Consider the following 16863-nt stretch of genomic DNA (forward strand, 5'->3'; position numbering starts at 1 on the left):
CACACACACACACACACACACACACACACACACACACAACCAGATAAGATAACTGTATAAATCCCATGAGGGAGATGGTTCCACCTCTTAAGGAGGTTGATGTGGTCAAGGCCGCCTTAATGCGCGGGCTTACCTGGGCTGAAGCCCCAGGGCCTACGGCTATCAGGGGGCCTATCATGAGCTGCAGAGGTCAGGACCAGGTCCGGACCCGGACCGGGAACAGGACGCGCATTAGGACCCGGAGCGGAGCCTGGACCAGGACCCGGACTGGGACAAGGAACAGGACCCGGACTGGGACTGGGACCGGGACCGGGACCTTGACCGGGAATCTGGATCAAACCATTTGACCTGATCCCCCCACAATAACCCTTCATATCTGGATCAAACCACTTAACCTGACCCACCATGCACTGCGTGTGAGTGTAACCTGGGCTCTCTCTCCACAGGCTGACCCGAGGCTGCCGCGTAACACCGCGGACCCAACTTCCGGGTAGCCCGCTGGGTTTGTTTGGTTTGGTTAGCAGGACGCTTAGCGTCGCCCTGCTACCTGGGCTTGTATCTATTATCCGGTATTCATATCTGTGACCTGTTCTGTATACTCTGTATTGTATTCACTGTTTCCTCGTTGGAGCTCCGTCTGCATCAACCTCGGTAAGCATGGACTCTGGTTGCTCTTGTTCCGCCTTTCTGATAGATAAGATAGCTCTGTTATGCCGCTTTCACACCAAAAAGAACCGAGAGCCAGTTCCGGGCTGGTGCGAGGGCCAGTTCCAAACTGGTTCCAGCCTTACCCCAGTTAAGAACCGGTTGGTTTCACACCGGCGAGAGCCAGCCACGGAGCCGGCGAGAGCGACGTCATGACGTCACTGCAAACGTTTGCTTACGTCTCCGCTTTACCAGCAACCCTCGCAGTTTCAAACAACAAGAACAATGGTGGAACTTTTTCTGGACCTCGGCAGAAGACCAAAATCCAAGGAGACAGGTTGTCTCCTCCACGGTCCACTGCGATTTTGTCTTAGCGTCCATCGTTCACTTCGGTGATTTAAAAATGCCGCCCTTCGTTGGTCTTCCTGGGATAACCCCGCCCCCTGCCCCCTGCGTAAAAGCGGTTCTAGTTCTAGCCCAGCTCAAAAGTGGGGCCAGAGTTGAACCGGTTTTTAGGGGCCGGAGCCGGTTCTTTCGCGGTGTGAAACCAAAGCCCTGGCCCTAGCTCCGAACTGGCCCGGAACCGGCCCCGATTTTGCGGCGGTGTGAAAGGGGCATTAGAGAGACGTATATGAATCAATCATCAACCAACTCAAGAGGTTTTACCTGTACGCCACACACACACACGCACATACACATACACACACACACACACACATACACACACACACACACACACACACACACACACACACACACACACACACACACACACACACACACACAGACACACACACACACACACACACACACACACACAGACAACCAGCCCCCAGCACACACCCCCTACCTCCACTCACCCAGCACCAAGACATACTTTAAAACGATACCAGCAGTTCACCACCAAGCAGTCACCCCCCACGCCGTCACCACCAACACCCCCCCATCAGGGACGGTCAGACAGGGGAACAAATGAGCAGAATCCATTAAGCCTGCTTGCCCCCCCCCCCCCCCCCCATACCTTCCACAGGGTGGAGCAGAACACGGACGACTGGCTGAAGCAGAACCTTATTCTACCACAGCCCTCCACCACACTTTAACCCCCTCCTCCAACAGGCTTCCCCTTTGAGGGGGGGGGGGGGGCGTGGCTGTGAGGTGGGCCCCCCGGTACAGACCCCGGTTCCGGCCCACCCCCCTCCCTCAGACACACACACTGCTCACTACTGCCCCCCCTGTCCTCTCCTCACCCCCTCCTAGACCCCCTACCCCTCTCAACACCCCCAGCCCCCCCCTCCATAGTCCCCCACCCGCCCCTCGCCCCCCAACCACAGGCCCACTGCCTCTCGGGACCCCCCCCCTACAGCTCCCGACCCCCGGTCTTCCTCTCCCCCCCCCCTCCCATACTCTTCCTCCCCCTCCCCGACCTAGAGCTGTTAAACACCAGCCCCCCCCCCCCCTCACCAATCCCCACAGGAGTAGCCCCCCCCCCTGGTCTGTCCCCCGAGGTAGGAGTCGCCATGCCGACACCCTGGTGCTGCCAATCAAGGCCAGGCCCTCCCATTGGCCCACCAAGACTCTGGGAGGGGCCACCGGGGGGCGCCAGACACTAGCTCTGCCTCCACCCCCTCCTCCCCCTCCCCCTGCCTCGCCGTTCTGGGTTAAGGCACCACCGGCTGGGGCCCTGGACCCTGACTACATCCTGTCAGTGGATGACTTCCCTCCCCCCCCCCCCACTCCTAATAACGTCCCCCCCCCCCCCCAGTACTTCCCTTAGCCCCCACCTCTTTATTTACAGTTGATCTAGGTTCATTGTCCACCAACATGGACATGGATTCTGGCCTGGGGGCTGTCCGCTCTGCCCTCCTCCGGCACCCAGACCCCGACAGGCCCCCCAGCCACCTGTTGGAGTCACTGACCATCAACCTGCAGGAAGGACTTTGTTTATAACAACAAGCATTACCTCCAGACACACGGGACGGCGACGGGCAACAAGGTCCCTCCCAGCTATGAGAACATCTACATGGCGTGGTTCCATCATTCTGCTCTGCAGTCTTGCCCGTTGCTGCCACAGGTGAACTGACGGTTCCTGGACGACATCTTCGGGGTCCGGCCACATAGCTTGGATCCTTAAAATCATAAAATAATATCAGCTTACAGGAAAGTCCTGGGACCTCCAGGATGTCCTGGGACCTCCAGGATGTCCTGGGACCTCCAGGATGTCCTGGTGCGGGCCGCTTCTCCACAGATATAAGAAGCCCCCCCTCTCCACACCAAAGCCACTTTCAGCAGCTGGCGGTCGTCAGGAACCAGCACGCCTCCACCTCCAGCCCTACTCCGTAAAAACTCACCATACTGGACAGAAACATCTTCTACGCCGTCACATGCTCCCAATGCCACATCATATACGACGGCGAAACAAAGCCCACGATACTCACCTGACTCAACCAGCACTTATATACTATACACATAGGCACACTCAACACTCACATCGTCCAACACTTCCAAACACACCCCATTACCTCACTGTTCATCACCGGGCTGGAGATGACGTGCTGGGCGGACAGACAGAGGAAGGCGGCGGAGCGTAGATGGAGAGCAAAGCTTGAGACCCTCCCCCCCTTGGGCCTGAACATCAGGGAGTGGGGGCCGCACTGGGACGCTGCTGGGGGGTCCTGGGACTCCTCCTGGGGGGTTCCCTGCATGGCGTCGGGTCCATTGTGTGTTTTAATATGCTGCATGTTTTTATCTTTACTGTGTGCTTCCTTTACATCATGATGTTATTGAGGCCTTCCACCTCTTTTACTCCCCCATCTATTACATTGGAGGCTTCCTTTATGTGAAAGGATGGTATGAATGTGTGAATGGTTTTACTATGTCTAAGTTATCTTTATTTATATACCTATTTATTTATTTATTTATTCATTTTATCTATTTTGCACTTATCTGCCAGCACTTATCTTTACCCTGTGTGTTTTTAATACTTATTGCATGCCCTTCCCATGTTTTTATATATATAGAGTATGTATATATTGTGGCAGACGCCTGGGAGGAGTGAGGGGAGTGGTAGGACTGGCAACCTGCTGGCTCCACCCCCAAGCCATATATGGACTTCACATTAACGAGGCGAGCCTGGGGATCGTTAAGCAGGGGTGCTTGTGCTTAAAAGAGCTAGCAAACAACAGACCGGGGAGGTTGGAGTTGGAAGAGGAGCTAGGGCTATAAGAGGACAGGCAGGATCTGTGTGATGGCCTGGCAGTGTGGTACGCCCAGAGAGAGAGAGACAGGTGGAAGGTGTTGGATGGACATTGAACTGGAGCATAAAGGAGGTGGATGACCCCTTTCCCACACTGGTTTTCATTTACTCTGTAAATAAACCGTTCTGCGTTTGAACTACTCTGTGTGTTGTGACATTTTATCTATCCGACTTGGTAGCGTGGAAACCCCACACCCACTGGCTACAATATGTATATGTGTACATTTTTACATTAAAGGGGTTCCTGCATTATTCACCCATGAATTCTGATTCAGATTGCAGTGTGCTCCTCTTTATTCCTATATTTTGTGTTTATGCGCATAATTCACTTTCTATGAGAGGATGTGTATGGATGGGCCCTGCCTGGGTTCCCCTGGGGGTCGGAAGAGGGAATAGAACAGAAAGTAGACTTACCTTTGCTCCGCGCCTCCTCAGACCCAAGCTGCTGCTCCTACAATACGATACAAGACGGTATTAAATTAAACTGATAAAAAGGGATTCTGAAAATATAACTTCAGTTCTGATGAACACTATTACAATATTACTATCACTGATGAATACTGTTATAATATTACTATCACTAATGAATACTGTTATAACATTACTATCACTGATGAATACTGTTATATTACTATCACTAATGAATACTGTTATAATATTACTATCACTGATGAATACTGTTATAATATTACTATCACTAATGAATACTGTTATAATATTACTATCACTGATGAATACTGTTATAATATTACTATCACTAATCAATACTGTTATAATATTACTATCACTAATCAATACTGTTATAATATTACTATCACTAATGAATACTGTTATGATATTACTATCACTAATGAATACTGTTATAATATTACTATCACTAATGAATAGTTTTATAATATTACTAACTCCTTTTTTTGTGCATTCTCCACTTGAACGAGATTGGTGCATCCACTCAGAGTTCCTTCTGGGTTACACTCAATAAACAAACTGTTTCCTCTTTATCTTCTTTTATTGAAGTCTCCATTGACGGGCAGTAGTAAGTAATTCAGTTGTCAGCAAGGTGAAAAACCATCAACTAAACAAGAAAAAGGTTGTTTTACAATGTGATTTAGATTTTTTTAATGATTGCCTTATTTCCCTTAAATTAATCAAAGTGTAAAATAAACTCTCCCACTGTTTATCATTCTTAACGTTATTCCGTTTTTTTTTTACTTAAAGATCCCATGCCATGCTATTTTATGGATGCTTTAATATAGGTATTAGTGGGCCACAAACACAGTATTCAAAGACGTCCCCGAAATTCAGCCGTGGTGCAGAGTTACAGCCACTCCGAGCCAGTCGCACATTGAGCTTCCCCCAAACGCGCTGTTTCGGTGGGCGTGTCAAGGCAGGTCAAGGAGGGGGGTGGGGGTGTGGCCCTGAGCAGCTTGTAGCCACAGTATCATGCGCTCTGGTTACGGTGGGCGTGTCAAGGCAGGTCAAGGAGGGGGGTGGGGGTGTGGCCCTGAGCAGCTTGGAGCCACAGTACCATGCGCTCTGTTTACGGTGGATGTATCGCAATGGCTCGTAGAAACCCATATTATACATAGATATCTATATAATATAATATATAATATATATTATCACCTGGCCCTGAGCAGCTTGTAGCCACGGTACCATGCGCTCTGTTTACGGTGGATGTATCACAATGGCTCTTAAGCTGCGAACACACCAAGCGCGTACCTCGCGTACCATGTACGTGCGTGTCGCAGCGAAAATGTTGCTTGACCATTTTGTGTCAAAAATGGTCAGATACGCGCGTACGCATACGCGCGTAGATGAGACCGCCCAAAACTTCCCCCCCCCCCGCCATTTTCCTTTCGCTGAAACATGGCTGGCATCGCCAACATCGCTGCGCTTTATTTGCTGTGGGAGTCCGAGGAGTCCGAGGACCGTCGCAAACGCAAACGCCGTCGTCTTTGGGTGCACGACATCCTCCGGAGACGGCCACAGCTGGGTGAGTTTCACCACTTGCTCCAAGAACTCCGCCTGGATGACGGCCGGTTTCAGCGGTACTTTCGACTGAGTCGGGCCCAGTTCGATGACCTGCTAGCCCGGGTTGGTGCCAGGATCTCCCGTCAGGACACCAACTACAGGCGCTCCATATCAGCTGCGGAGCGCCTGTCTATCTGTCTCCGGTAAGTTGCGGTTTCATAGCCTAATTACTCTATAACAATCAGCACATTCTGTAGTCAAAAACTATATACACAACGGGGAGAAATTGTTCAGGCGCGTGTTCTGATAGTGCATACATCTATTTCCAATGCTGTCAATGCTCCACCCAGTGTTTCAACAGTGTTTTTATATATTATCTATGGTTTCAACCTAAACGCAAATCTTCATATACATGCATGTCACCTGAGTTTTATATAAACAAAATAAATAAATGCATCATGGCTCCAACATATTCATTCTTGACCTCCTTGTCATGCTTTTGAAAATAAAATAAGCTGATGCAAATCGCTAGTCAAGACATATACCTGTGCAGTGATATCAGCAAGATAATTGGCCTACATATTTGGTATACAACTAAAATTCTCAATAAGGCTACAATAAATTATTCATGTGTTGCAGATTCCTGGCTACTGGCGATTCGTTCCGGACGATAGCCACCAGCTTCCGGGTCGGGGCCTCCACCGTGGCTTCCATCGTGTCCGATGGGGTGACGGCTATATGGGACTGCCTGGTGGAGGAGTTCATGGCTGTGCCCACTACCGAGGACTGGAGGCTGATTGCGCAGCAGTTCGAGGAGCAGTGGAACTTCCCTCTCTGTTGCGGTGCCATCGATGGGAAGCATGTTGTTCTGAAGGCCCCTGCGAACTCCGGTTCGCAGTTCTTCAACTACAAGGGGACATTTTCCATTGTTCTCTTGGCAGTTGTCGACGCAGACAAGTGCTTCCGCATCATCGATGTGGGGGGCTATGGGAGAACCAGTGATGGAGGAATTCTGGCCAACTCTGTGTTTGGTCAGGCCCTCCGAGCTGGCGATCTCAAGCTCCCTGCTGACAGAGTACTGTCAGCGGCTGCGCAGAGAGGACCCCTGCCTCATGTGTTTGTAGCGGACGAGGCCTTTCCGCTACGGACCGACCTCATGAGGCCATTCCCCGGACGCATCCTCCCCCGAGAGCGGCGCGTGTTCAACTACCGACTGTCCCGGGCTCGGTTGGTGGTTGAGAACGCCTTCGGCATCCTCTCCTCCCAGTGGCGGTTCTACCGGAGGGTCATCGAGGTCCGTCCTGAGCTGGCGGAGAGATGCGTCAAGGCCACCTGTGTGCTCCACAACCTCCTCCGCAGAACAGCACCAACAGCAGCAGTGAGAGATTGCCTCCCTGTTGGTGTGGTGTTGCCTCTGCCAGGGCTGGGGAGAGTGGCTGCCAACAACGCCGGGAGAGAGGCCATCCGGATCCGCGAGACCTTCACCTCCTACTTCTCTGCAGAAGGGACCCTCTCGTGGCATGACACCATCGTATAGTGCAGTGCACAACAACCCCAAAACGGCTCTTTTAAGAGCCACCCACACAAAACCAAAGGGATTCCTTCATTATTATTAAATTGTTATTAAAATTGTTCAATTAAGTAGTGTTATTAAAAATGTATATTTGTGTCCATGCATGCTAGATCTTAAAATCATATATTGAGAGAAGAGTTGTGAGAACTATTTTATTAAAAAAATAATTATATAAATAACAAATAACATAAGAACAATAATAATTTAAACATAACGGAACAATAACAAATGAACAGTGACATCAGCCTAGTTCTTTCCCTGGAGAGATTGTCACCACCACCAGCTAATAAGCTTAAACAGGTTCCAAATTAAGTGTGAAATTAGAGTTGTCAAATATGACCTTTCGAATTTGGAATTTGACGTACTCCAGTACTTCAGGTGGCAATCTCTCCAGGGAAGGAACTAGGCCCAATACAAAGTGCTCATTCCCGGAGAGCGGGGTAGGGGGAGGCACAGCGTTTTGCCTCTCCAGGGCCTGGAGGATGGCTGTTTTCATATTGGGGTCCCCCTCCGGTACCCTGGCTCTCTTCCTCTTCGTCCCTGTATGGAATGTAAAACACCATAATTTGTAAGTTAGTGAAAAGCCTATTGAACATGCATGTGTGTTTGGTTTGAAGTGTTGTAACTTTAACTTATAGTATTAATTAGGGCTGTCAAATTAACGCGTTAATTTCGATTAATCAGGGGAGGATCAAGAAGTTACGAGAGAGAGAGAGAGAAGGGAGAGAAACAAACGGTAGGCTATACAGCTGTTTATAAACAGGCATAAAAGTGTTGTATTGGTATGCGATTAATTTAGATGAATTAATCACAGAGCCTGTAATTAATTTGATCAATTTTTTAAATTACTTGACGGCACTAGTAGTAATCCATAAACCGTCTTCTTATCAGTTGAAGCTTAAACGGTTAGCCATAAACATAGTTGAACCCCCTGAAATTAATGCTATACATCTTTGTCCTGTACATACCGCTCTGTGGTCTTGGGCCAGCCTCAGGGACAGGTACACGGGAAGGGCCAGCGGCAGGGACAGGGGCAGGAGCAGGAGCAGGAGCAGGAGCAGCGTCCTCCGAGTCAGACTCACTACTGGGGTGGTCTATGTTATTGAGAAAGAATACTTTTTTTGCTTGGATGATACATGCATGATCGATATTACAGCACATTAAAGATAGACAGAATCGTGCCGCACTGTAAACCGTTCCTGTGGCCAAAGCTGTACGTGTCTTCACTTGTCAACAAACCTGCTCTGTGGGATGGCCCTGCTGCTGCCTCCTCAAGCTCCTCATCTTCTCCTGCCCCTGACAGCGAAGTATCTGGAGCCCTGTCCTCCTCGACCTCCTCTGCCCCCTGAAGTAAATTGCTGCTGGTCTCCCTCGGGGTGACAAAGGGGTCGAGGAAGGACAGGACCCCAGCGAATTTCCATTTTGTCGCTGTCCCTGCCGCTGACCCGCTCTTTTTCCCCGCCTTTTCTCTCTTTTTGTGTCTCATGTACCTGTCCCTGAGTGACTTCCACCTCCTGCGACATGCGTCCACTGACAAGAACATATATACATATTAAGTTGTGTAACCTGACAAGCGGGACAGTCTGTTGTAGTAGTATCACTTAATATTACTGCTAACTGTTGCTACCGCTAACCGGCGCTAACTTTTTTCATAGTAGAACACAACCGATAGCTGAAGCCAAGCAAAATACACACACACATTATTCACTGATCTTACCAGGACAGCCAGTATCCTCGGCCACGTCGACCCACGCCCTCTCCTTCTTGTTCCTGTCCCGGTACGACACCATCCTGGTGTTGTACAGGACAGGACGGCTGCAAACTGCGAAGATTAGGTTTTGGTCCTCCATTGCGGTTCTGTCCTCTCCGTCTCTCTGCCAGTGACGTCGGGTCAAGCTCAACGCTGATTGGCTATTGCGGCGCGTATGATCGTAAAAAGTTCAATTTTTTGAACTCCTCGCGTACATGTACGCGCGTACATGTACGCGCGTATATATACGCGCGTATATATACGCGCCTCATACGTCCCTACAGCGAGTAAAATGTTGCTTGGTACGCATGATACGCATGTACGCACCGCATACGCGCGTACACCAATGCTTCCCTATGGAAAAATTGCCGATTTTATACGCATGGTACGCAGGTGACGCGTTTGGTGTGGCCGTACCTTTACACGCGAAAGGTCCCCGGTTCGAAACCGGGCGGAAACAGCATGTCTATTTTGAGTTCAACAAAGTTAATGTTTAAATTCTCCTGCTTTACTATCAAGCAGCTATTCGGGAAAAGTCTATCTGGAACAGAACCTTCAGCAGCGTCTACTTGGCACCACGCCACCTCTTCAACCGATACACCGGGATCCCACCGGACGCGCACGCGCCGCGGAACGGCTGCCCCGCGGAACGGTTGCGTCCTCTGCCCTGCGTCCATTCCTACCGGGCGCGTAACGGCAGCGTAGCGCTGCCTTGCGAGACAGCCGCATTCACGCGAGATCACGAGATCACGCGATAATCCTAAACCTAATGTACTCACCTTCCACTCCCAAAACTATTGCAATTAAATGCCACGCTTTGTCCTTTCTGACATTTTCCTTATAAAAAGGAGGATTTGGTACATAAATGACTTCATGTTGCTGAACTTCGACAATGAATCTCTCGTCGTCCATGTTGCTGACCCTCTGAGACCCTTTGATTGATTGACTGCTGACCTGGTGCCACCGGTCATAACGTAATAATGTTGATGTGAAGTTACATGTGCTGAGTATTGTGTTTTATTTTGAAAATTGACCGGATGCTCTATGGCTTTTACTTTTCACTTCCTGCCCGGCTCGACCTGCTCTGTCGAAATTGACACGGTTTAGCAGCGGCTCGCGGCAAAAATAGAATTGGACGGAAAGATAGCGCCGCGGCGCGGCACGCTGCTCCTGGGACGCTGCTGAAACCTTCCGCGGCGCGCCCGGTGGAAATGGTCTCATTGATTAGAGTGGAAGCGATCAGCAGCGGTGACCGCGGCGCAGCCGTCCCGCGGCGCGTACGCCTCCGGTGGAATCGAGCCTCGTCATATTATTAAGTGTTTAAACCTGTGCAGAAAACCTGTTTATGCGGGAGCTTCTGCTGACAAAATGTTCGAGGTTTTTGCACATACTAACAGGTTTCCGTAGTGTAGTGGTTATCACGTTCGCCTAATACGCGAAAGGTCCCCGGTTCGAGACAGGGCGGAAACATGGTGTAAGTATTTGTATTTAGCGCTCGCAGTTGAGAGCATAGACTGTATGAAAGTTAAACTCGAACTCTAGTTGTGAGAAGTCCTTAGAAGTGTCTGGGTGTCAACCTCCTTTCCTGATTTGCCTAGCGGTACTGAATCTTCTACCTGCACCTCTCCAGCATGGACTTCTGGGGTAACCGTCTCATCCTGGATCGTCTAGCATGCAATGGACGGTTCGTAGGCCATTGGCATGTCTTGGCGGGCTTTGGCCGCTGTCGTTACGACTTTACAATTGAGGCCTAGCGTGCTAGCATTGTTCCCCGCTGTAGCAGATGGGCGAATGGATGTTTAGGATAATATGTTTCAAATATGTATGATATAACCACTTACATTCACACCTGACCACTCTGACCCTGGTTCCATGAAATGTTGTGAACTAGACTGGACGGTTGATGACGGGATTCTGATTGGTTGCCAGATTATCCGTGTATGTGTTTCCGTAGTGTAGTGGTTATCACGTTCGCCTTACACGCGAAAGGTCCCCGGTTCGAAACCGGGCGGAAACAGCATGTCTATTTTGAGTTCAACAAAGTTAATGTTTAAATTCTCCTGCTTTACTATCAAGCAGCTATTCGGGAAAAGTCTATCTGGAACAGAACCTTCAGCAGCGTCTACTTGGCACCACGCCACCTCTTCAACCGATACACCGGGATCCCACCGGACGCGCACGCGCCGCGGAACGGCTGCCCCGCGGAACGGTTGCGTCCTCTGCCCTGCGTCCATTCCTACCGGGCGCGTAACGGCAGCGTAGCGCTGCCTTGCGAGACAGCCGCATTCACGCGAGATCACGAGATCACGCGATAATCCTAAACCTAATGTACTCACCTTCCACTCCCAAAACTATTGCAATTAAATGCCACGCTTTGTCCTTTCTGACATTTTCCTTATAAAAAGGAGGATTTGGTACATAAATGACTTCATGTTGCTGAACTTCGACAATGAATCTCTCGTCGTCCATGTTGCTGACCCTCTGAGACCCTTTGATTGATTGACTGCTGACCTGGTGCCACCGGTCATAACGTAATAATGTTGATGTGAAGTTACATGTGCTGAGTATTGTGTTTTATTTTGAAAATTGACCGGATGCTCTATGGCTTTTACTTTTCACTTCCTGCCCGGCTCGACCTGCTCTGTCGAAATTGACACGGTTTAGCAGCGGCTCGCGGCAAAAATAGAATTGGACGGAAAGATAGCGCCGCGGCGCGGCACGCTGCTCCTGGGACGCTGCTGAAACCTTCCGCGGCGCGCCCGGTGGAAATGGTCTCATTGATTAGAGTGGAAGCGATCAGCAGCGGTGACCGCGGCGCAGCCGTCCCGCGGCGCGTACGCCTCCGGTGGAATCGAGCCTCGTCATATTATTAAGTGTTTAAACCTGTGCAGAAAACCTGTTTATGCGGGAGCTTCTGCTGACAAAATTTTCTAGGGTTTTGCACAAATTACCAGGTTTCCGTAGTGTAGTGGTTATCACATTCGCCTAACACGCGAAAGGTCCCCGGTTTGAAACCGGGTGGAAACAGCTGAACTGTTATGAGATCAACAAAGTTAATGTTTAAATTCTCCTGCTTTGCTATCAAGCAGCTATTCGGGAAAAGTCGATCTGGGACAGAACCTTCAGCAGCGTCTACTTGCCACCTCTTCAACCGATAGCCTCTTCATATTATTAAGCGTTTAAACCTGCGCTGAAAACCTGTTCATGCGGGAGCTTCTGCTGACAAAATTTTCTAGGTTTTTGCACAAATTAACAGGTTTCCGTAGTGTAGTGGTTATCACGTTCGCCTATCACGCGAAAGGTCCCCGGTTAGAGACCGGGCGGAAACATGGTGTAAGTATTTGTATTTAGCGCTCGCAGTTGAGAGCATAGACTGTATGAAAGTTAAACTCGAACTCTAGTTATGGGAAGTCCTTAGAAGTGTCTGGGTGTCAACCTCCTTTCCTGATTTGCCTAGCGTTACTGAATCTTCTACCTGCACCTCTCCAGCATGGACTTCTGCGGTAACCGTCTCATCCTGGATCGTCTAGCATGCAATGGACGGTTCGTAGGCCATTGGCATGTCTTGGCGGGCTTTGGCCGCTGTCGTTACGACTTTACAATTGAGGCCTAGCGTGCTAGCATTGTTCCCCGCTGTAGCAGATGGGCGAATGGATGTTTAGGATAATATGTTTCAAATATGTATGATATAACCACTTACATTCACACCTGACCACTCTGACCCTGGTTCCATTAAATGTTGTGAACTAGACTGGACGGTTGATGACGGGATTCTGATTGGTTGCCAGATTATCCGTGTATGTGTTTCCGTAGTGTAGTGGTTATCACGTTCGCCTCACACGCGAAAGGTCCCCGGTTCGAAACCGGGCGGAAACAGCATGTCTATTTTTAGTTCAACAAAGTTAATGTTTAAATTCTCCTGCTTTACTATCAAGCAGCTATTCGGGAAAAGTCTATCTGGAACTGAACCTTCAGCAGCGTCTACTTGGCACCACGCCACCTCTTCAACCGATAGCCTCGTCATATTATTAAGTGTTTAAATCTGTGCTGAAAACCTGTTCATGCGGGAGCTTCTGCTGACAACATTTTCTAGGGTTGTGCACAACTCACAGGTTTCCGTAGTGTAGTGGTTATCACATTCGCCTAATACGCGTTAGGTCCCCGGTTCGAAACCGGGTGGAAAAAGCATAACTGTTATGAGATCAACAAAGTTAATGTTTAAATTCTCCTGCTTTGCTATCAAGCAGCTATTCGGGAAAAGTCTATCTGGGACAGAACCTTCAGCAGCGTCTACTTGGCACAACGCCACCTCTTCAACAGATAGCCTCGTCATATTATTAAGTGTTTAAACCTGAGCTAAAAACCTGTTCATGCGGGAGCTTCTGCTGACAAAATGTTCTAGGTTTTTGCACATACTAACAGGTTTCCGTAGTGTAGTGGTTATCACGTTCGGCTAACACGCGAAAGGTCCCCGGTTCGAGACCGGGCGGAAACATGGTGTATGTATTTGTATTTAGCGCTCGCAGTTGAGAGCATAGACTGTATGAAAGTTAAACTCGAACTCTAGTTGTGAGAAGTCCTTAGAAGTGTCTGGGTGTCAACCTCCTTTCCTGATTTGCCTAGCGTTACTGAATCTTCTACCTGCACCACTCCAGCATGGACTTCTGGGGTAACCGTCTCATCCTGGATCGTCTAGCATGCAATGGACGGTTCGTAGGCCATTGGCATGTCTTGGCGGGCTTTGGCCGCTGTCGTTACGACTTTACAATTGAGGCCTAGCGTGCTAGCATTGTTCCCCGCTGTAGCAGATGGGCGAATGGATGTTTAGGATAATATGTTTCAAATATGTATGATATAACCACTTACATTCACACCTGACCACTCTGACCCTGGTTCCATTAAATGTTGTGAACTAGACTGGACGGTTGATGACGGGATTCTGATTGGTTGCCAGATTATCCGTGTATGTGTTTCCGTAGTGTAGTGGTTATCACGTTCGCCTCACACGCGAAAGGTCCCCGGTTCGAAACCGGGCGGAAACAGCATGTCTATTTTGAGTTCAACAAAGTTAATGTTTAAATTCTCCTGCTTTACTATCAAGCAGCTATTCGGGAAAAGTCTATCTGGAACAGAACCTTCAGCAGCGTCTACTTGGCACCACGCCACCTCTTCAACCGATACACCGGGATCCCACCGGACGCGTACGCGCCGCGGAACGGTTGCGTCCTCTGCCCTGCGTCCATTCCTACCGGGCGCGTAACGGCAGCGTAGCGCTGCCTTGCGAGACAGCCGCATTCACGCGAGATCACGAGATCACGCGATAATCCTAAACCTAATGTACTCACCTTCCACTCCCAAAACTATTGCAATTAAATGCCACGCTTTGTCCTTTCTGACATTTTCCTTATAAAAAGGAGGATTTGGTACATAAATGACTTCATGTTGCTGAACTTCGACAATGAATCTCTCGTCGTCCATGTTGCTGACCCTCTGAGACCCTTTGATTGATTGACTGCTGACCTGGTGCCACCGGTCATAACGTAATAATGTTGATGTGAAGTTACATGTGCTGAGTATTGTGTTTTATTTTGAAAATTGACCGGATGCTCTATGGCTTTTACTTTTCACTTCCTGCCCGGCTCGACCTGCTCTGTCGAAATTGACACGGTTTAGCAGCGGCTCGCGGCAAAAATAGAATTGGACGGAAAGATAGCGCCGCGGCGCGGCACGCTGCTCCTGGGACGCTGCTGAAACCTTCCGCGGCGCGCCCGGTGGAAATGGTCTCATTGATTAGAGTGGAAGCGATCAGCAGCGGTGACCGCGGCGCAGCCGTCCCGCGGCGCGTACGCCTCCGGTGGAATCGAGCCTCGTCATATTATTAAGTGTTTAAACCTGTGCAGAAAACCTGTTTATGCGGGAGCTTCTGCTGACAAAATTTTCTAGGGTTTTGCACAAATTACCAGGTTTCCGTAGTGTAGTGGTTATCACATTCGCCTAACACGCGAAAGGTCCCCGGTTTGAAACCGGGTGGAAACAGCTGAACTGTTATGAGATCAACAAAGTTAATGTTTAAATTCTCCTGCTTTGCTATCAAGCAGCTATTCGGGAAAAGTCGATCTGGGACAGAACCTTCAGCAGCGTCTACTTGGCACCACGCCACCTCTTCAACCGATAGCCTCTTCATATTATTAAGTGTTTAAACCTGCGCTGAAAACCTGTTCATGCGGGAGCTTCTGCTGACAAAATTTTCTAGGTTTTTGCACAAATTAACAGGTTTCCGTAGTGTAGTGGTTATCACGTTCGCCTATCACGCGAAAGGTCCCCGGTTAGAGACCGGGCGGAAACATGGTGTAAGTATTTGTATTTAGCGCTCGCAGTTGAGAGCATAGACTGTATGAAAGTTAAACTCGAACTCTAGTTATGGGAAGTCCTTAGAAGTGTCTGGGTGTCAACCTCCTTTCCTGATTTGCCTAGCGTTACTGAATCTTCTACCTGCACCTCTCCAGCATGGACTTCTGGGGTAACCGTCTCATCCTGGATCGTCTAGCATGCAATGGACGGTTCGTAGGCCATTGGCATGTCGTGGCGGGCTTTGGCCGCTGTCGTTACGACTTTACAATTGAGGCCTAGCGTGCTAGCATTGTTCCCGGCTGTAGCAGATGGGCGAATGGATGTTTAGGATAATATGTTTCAAATATGTATGATATAACCACTTACATTCACACCTGACCACTCTGACCCTGGTTCCATTAAATGTTGTGAACTAGACTGGACGGTTGATGACGGGATTCTGATTGGTTGCCAGATTAACCATGTATGTGTTTCCGTAGTGTAGTGGTTATCACGTTCGCCTCACAAGCGAAAGGTCCCCGGTTTGAAACCGGGCGGAAACAGCATTTCTGTATTGAGTTCAACAAAGTTAATGTTTAAATTCTCCTGCTTTACTATCAAGCAGCTATTCGGGAAAAATCTATCTGGAACAGAACCTTCAGCAGCGTCTACTTGGCACCACGCCACCTCTTCAACCGATAGCCTCGTCGTATTATTAAGTGTTTAAACCTGCGCTGAGAACCTGTTCATGCGGGAGCTTCTGCTGACAACATTTTCTAGGGTTTTGCACAAACTAACAGGTTTCCGTAGTGTAGTGGTTATCACGTTCGCCTAACACGTGAAAGGTCCCTGGTTTGAGACCGGGCGGAAACATGGTGTAAGTATTTGTATTTAGCGCTCGCAGTTGAGAGCATAGACTGTATGAAAGTTAAACTCAAACTCTGGTTGTGAGAAGTGTCTGGGTGTCAACCTCCTTTCCTGATTTGCCTAGCGTTACTGAATCTTCTACCTGCACCTCTCCAGCATGGACTTCTGGGGTAACCGTCTCATCCTGGATCGTCTAGCATGCAATGGACGGTTCGTAGGCCATTGGCATGTCGTGGCGGGCTTTGGCCGCTGTCGTTACGACTTTACAATTGAGGCCTAGCGTGCTAGCATTGTTCCCTGCTGTAGCAGATGGGCGAATGGATGTTTAGGATAATATGTTTCAAATATGTGTGATATAACCACTTACATTCACACCTGACCACTCTGACCCTGGTTCCATTAAATGTTGTGAACTAGACTGGACGGTTGATGACGGGATTCTGATTGGTTGCCAGATTATCCGTGTATGTG

General features: G+C 49.2%; 2 protein-coding genes and 5 non-coding genes across 7 annotated transcripts in view; 6 read left to right on the forward strand and 1 right to left on the reverse strand.

The window, feature by feature from the left end:
* Positions 1-16863, reverse strand: part of LOC132448861 (uncharacterized) — a 332340-nt gene that overhangs the window by 295820 nt on the left and 19657 nt on the right. The gene's annotated exons all lie outside the window — the stretch shown is intronic.
* Positions 5768-7547, forward strand: LOC132448868 (uncharacterized). The gene is made up of 2 exons (XM_060040415.1): positions 5768-6075; positions 6512-7547. The coding sequence occupies exons 1-2, from the start codon at positions 5768-5770 to the stop codon at positions 7407-7409; spliced, it is 1206 nt and encodes a 401-aa protein (XP_059896398.1). The 3' UTR covers positions 7410-7547.
* Positions 11140-11212, forward strand: trnav-uac (transfer RNA valine (anticodon UAC)). Its single transcript has one exon. It is a non-coding gene; the product is annotated as a tRNA-Val (tRNA).
* Positions 12452-12524, forward strand: trnad-auc (transfer RNA aspartic acid (anticodon AUC)). The gene has a single exon. It is a non-coding gene; the product is annotated as a tRNA-Asp (tRNA).
* trnav-cac (transfer RNA valine (anticodon CAC)) lies at positions 12999-13071 on the forward strand. Its single transcript has one exon. It is a non-coding gene; the product is annotated as a tRNA-Val (tRNA).
* Positions 14165-14237, forward strand: trnav-cac (transfer RNA valine (anticodon CAC)). Its single transcript has one exon. It is a non-coding gene; the product is annotated as a tRNA-Val (tRNA).
* On the forward strand, positions 15469-15541 carry trnad-auc (transfer RNA aspartic acid (anticodon AUC)). Its single transcript has one exon. It is a non-coding gene; the product is annotated as a tRNA-Asp (tRNA).

The sequence above is a fragment of the Gadus macrocephalus genome, chromosome 20, assembly GCF_031168955.1.
Source record: "Gadus macrocephalus chromosome 20, ASM3116895v1".
Classification (NCBI taxonomy): domain Eukaryota; kingdom Metazoa; phylum Chordata; class Actinopteri; order Gadiformes; family Gadidae; genus Gadus; species Gadus macrocephalus.

Coding starts and splice junctions, on each gene's coding strand:
- LOC132448868 (XM_060040415.1), top strand. CDS start 5,768: ATGGCTGGCATCGCCAACATCGCTGCGCTTTATTTGCTGTGGGAGTCC. Junction 6,076..6,511: donor CGCCTGTCTATCTGTCTCCG/GTAAGTTGCGGT, acceptor CATGTGTTGCAG/ATTCCTGGCTACTGGCGATT.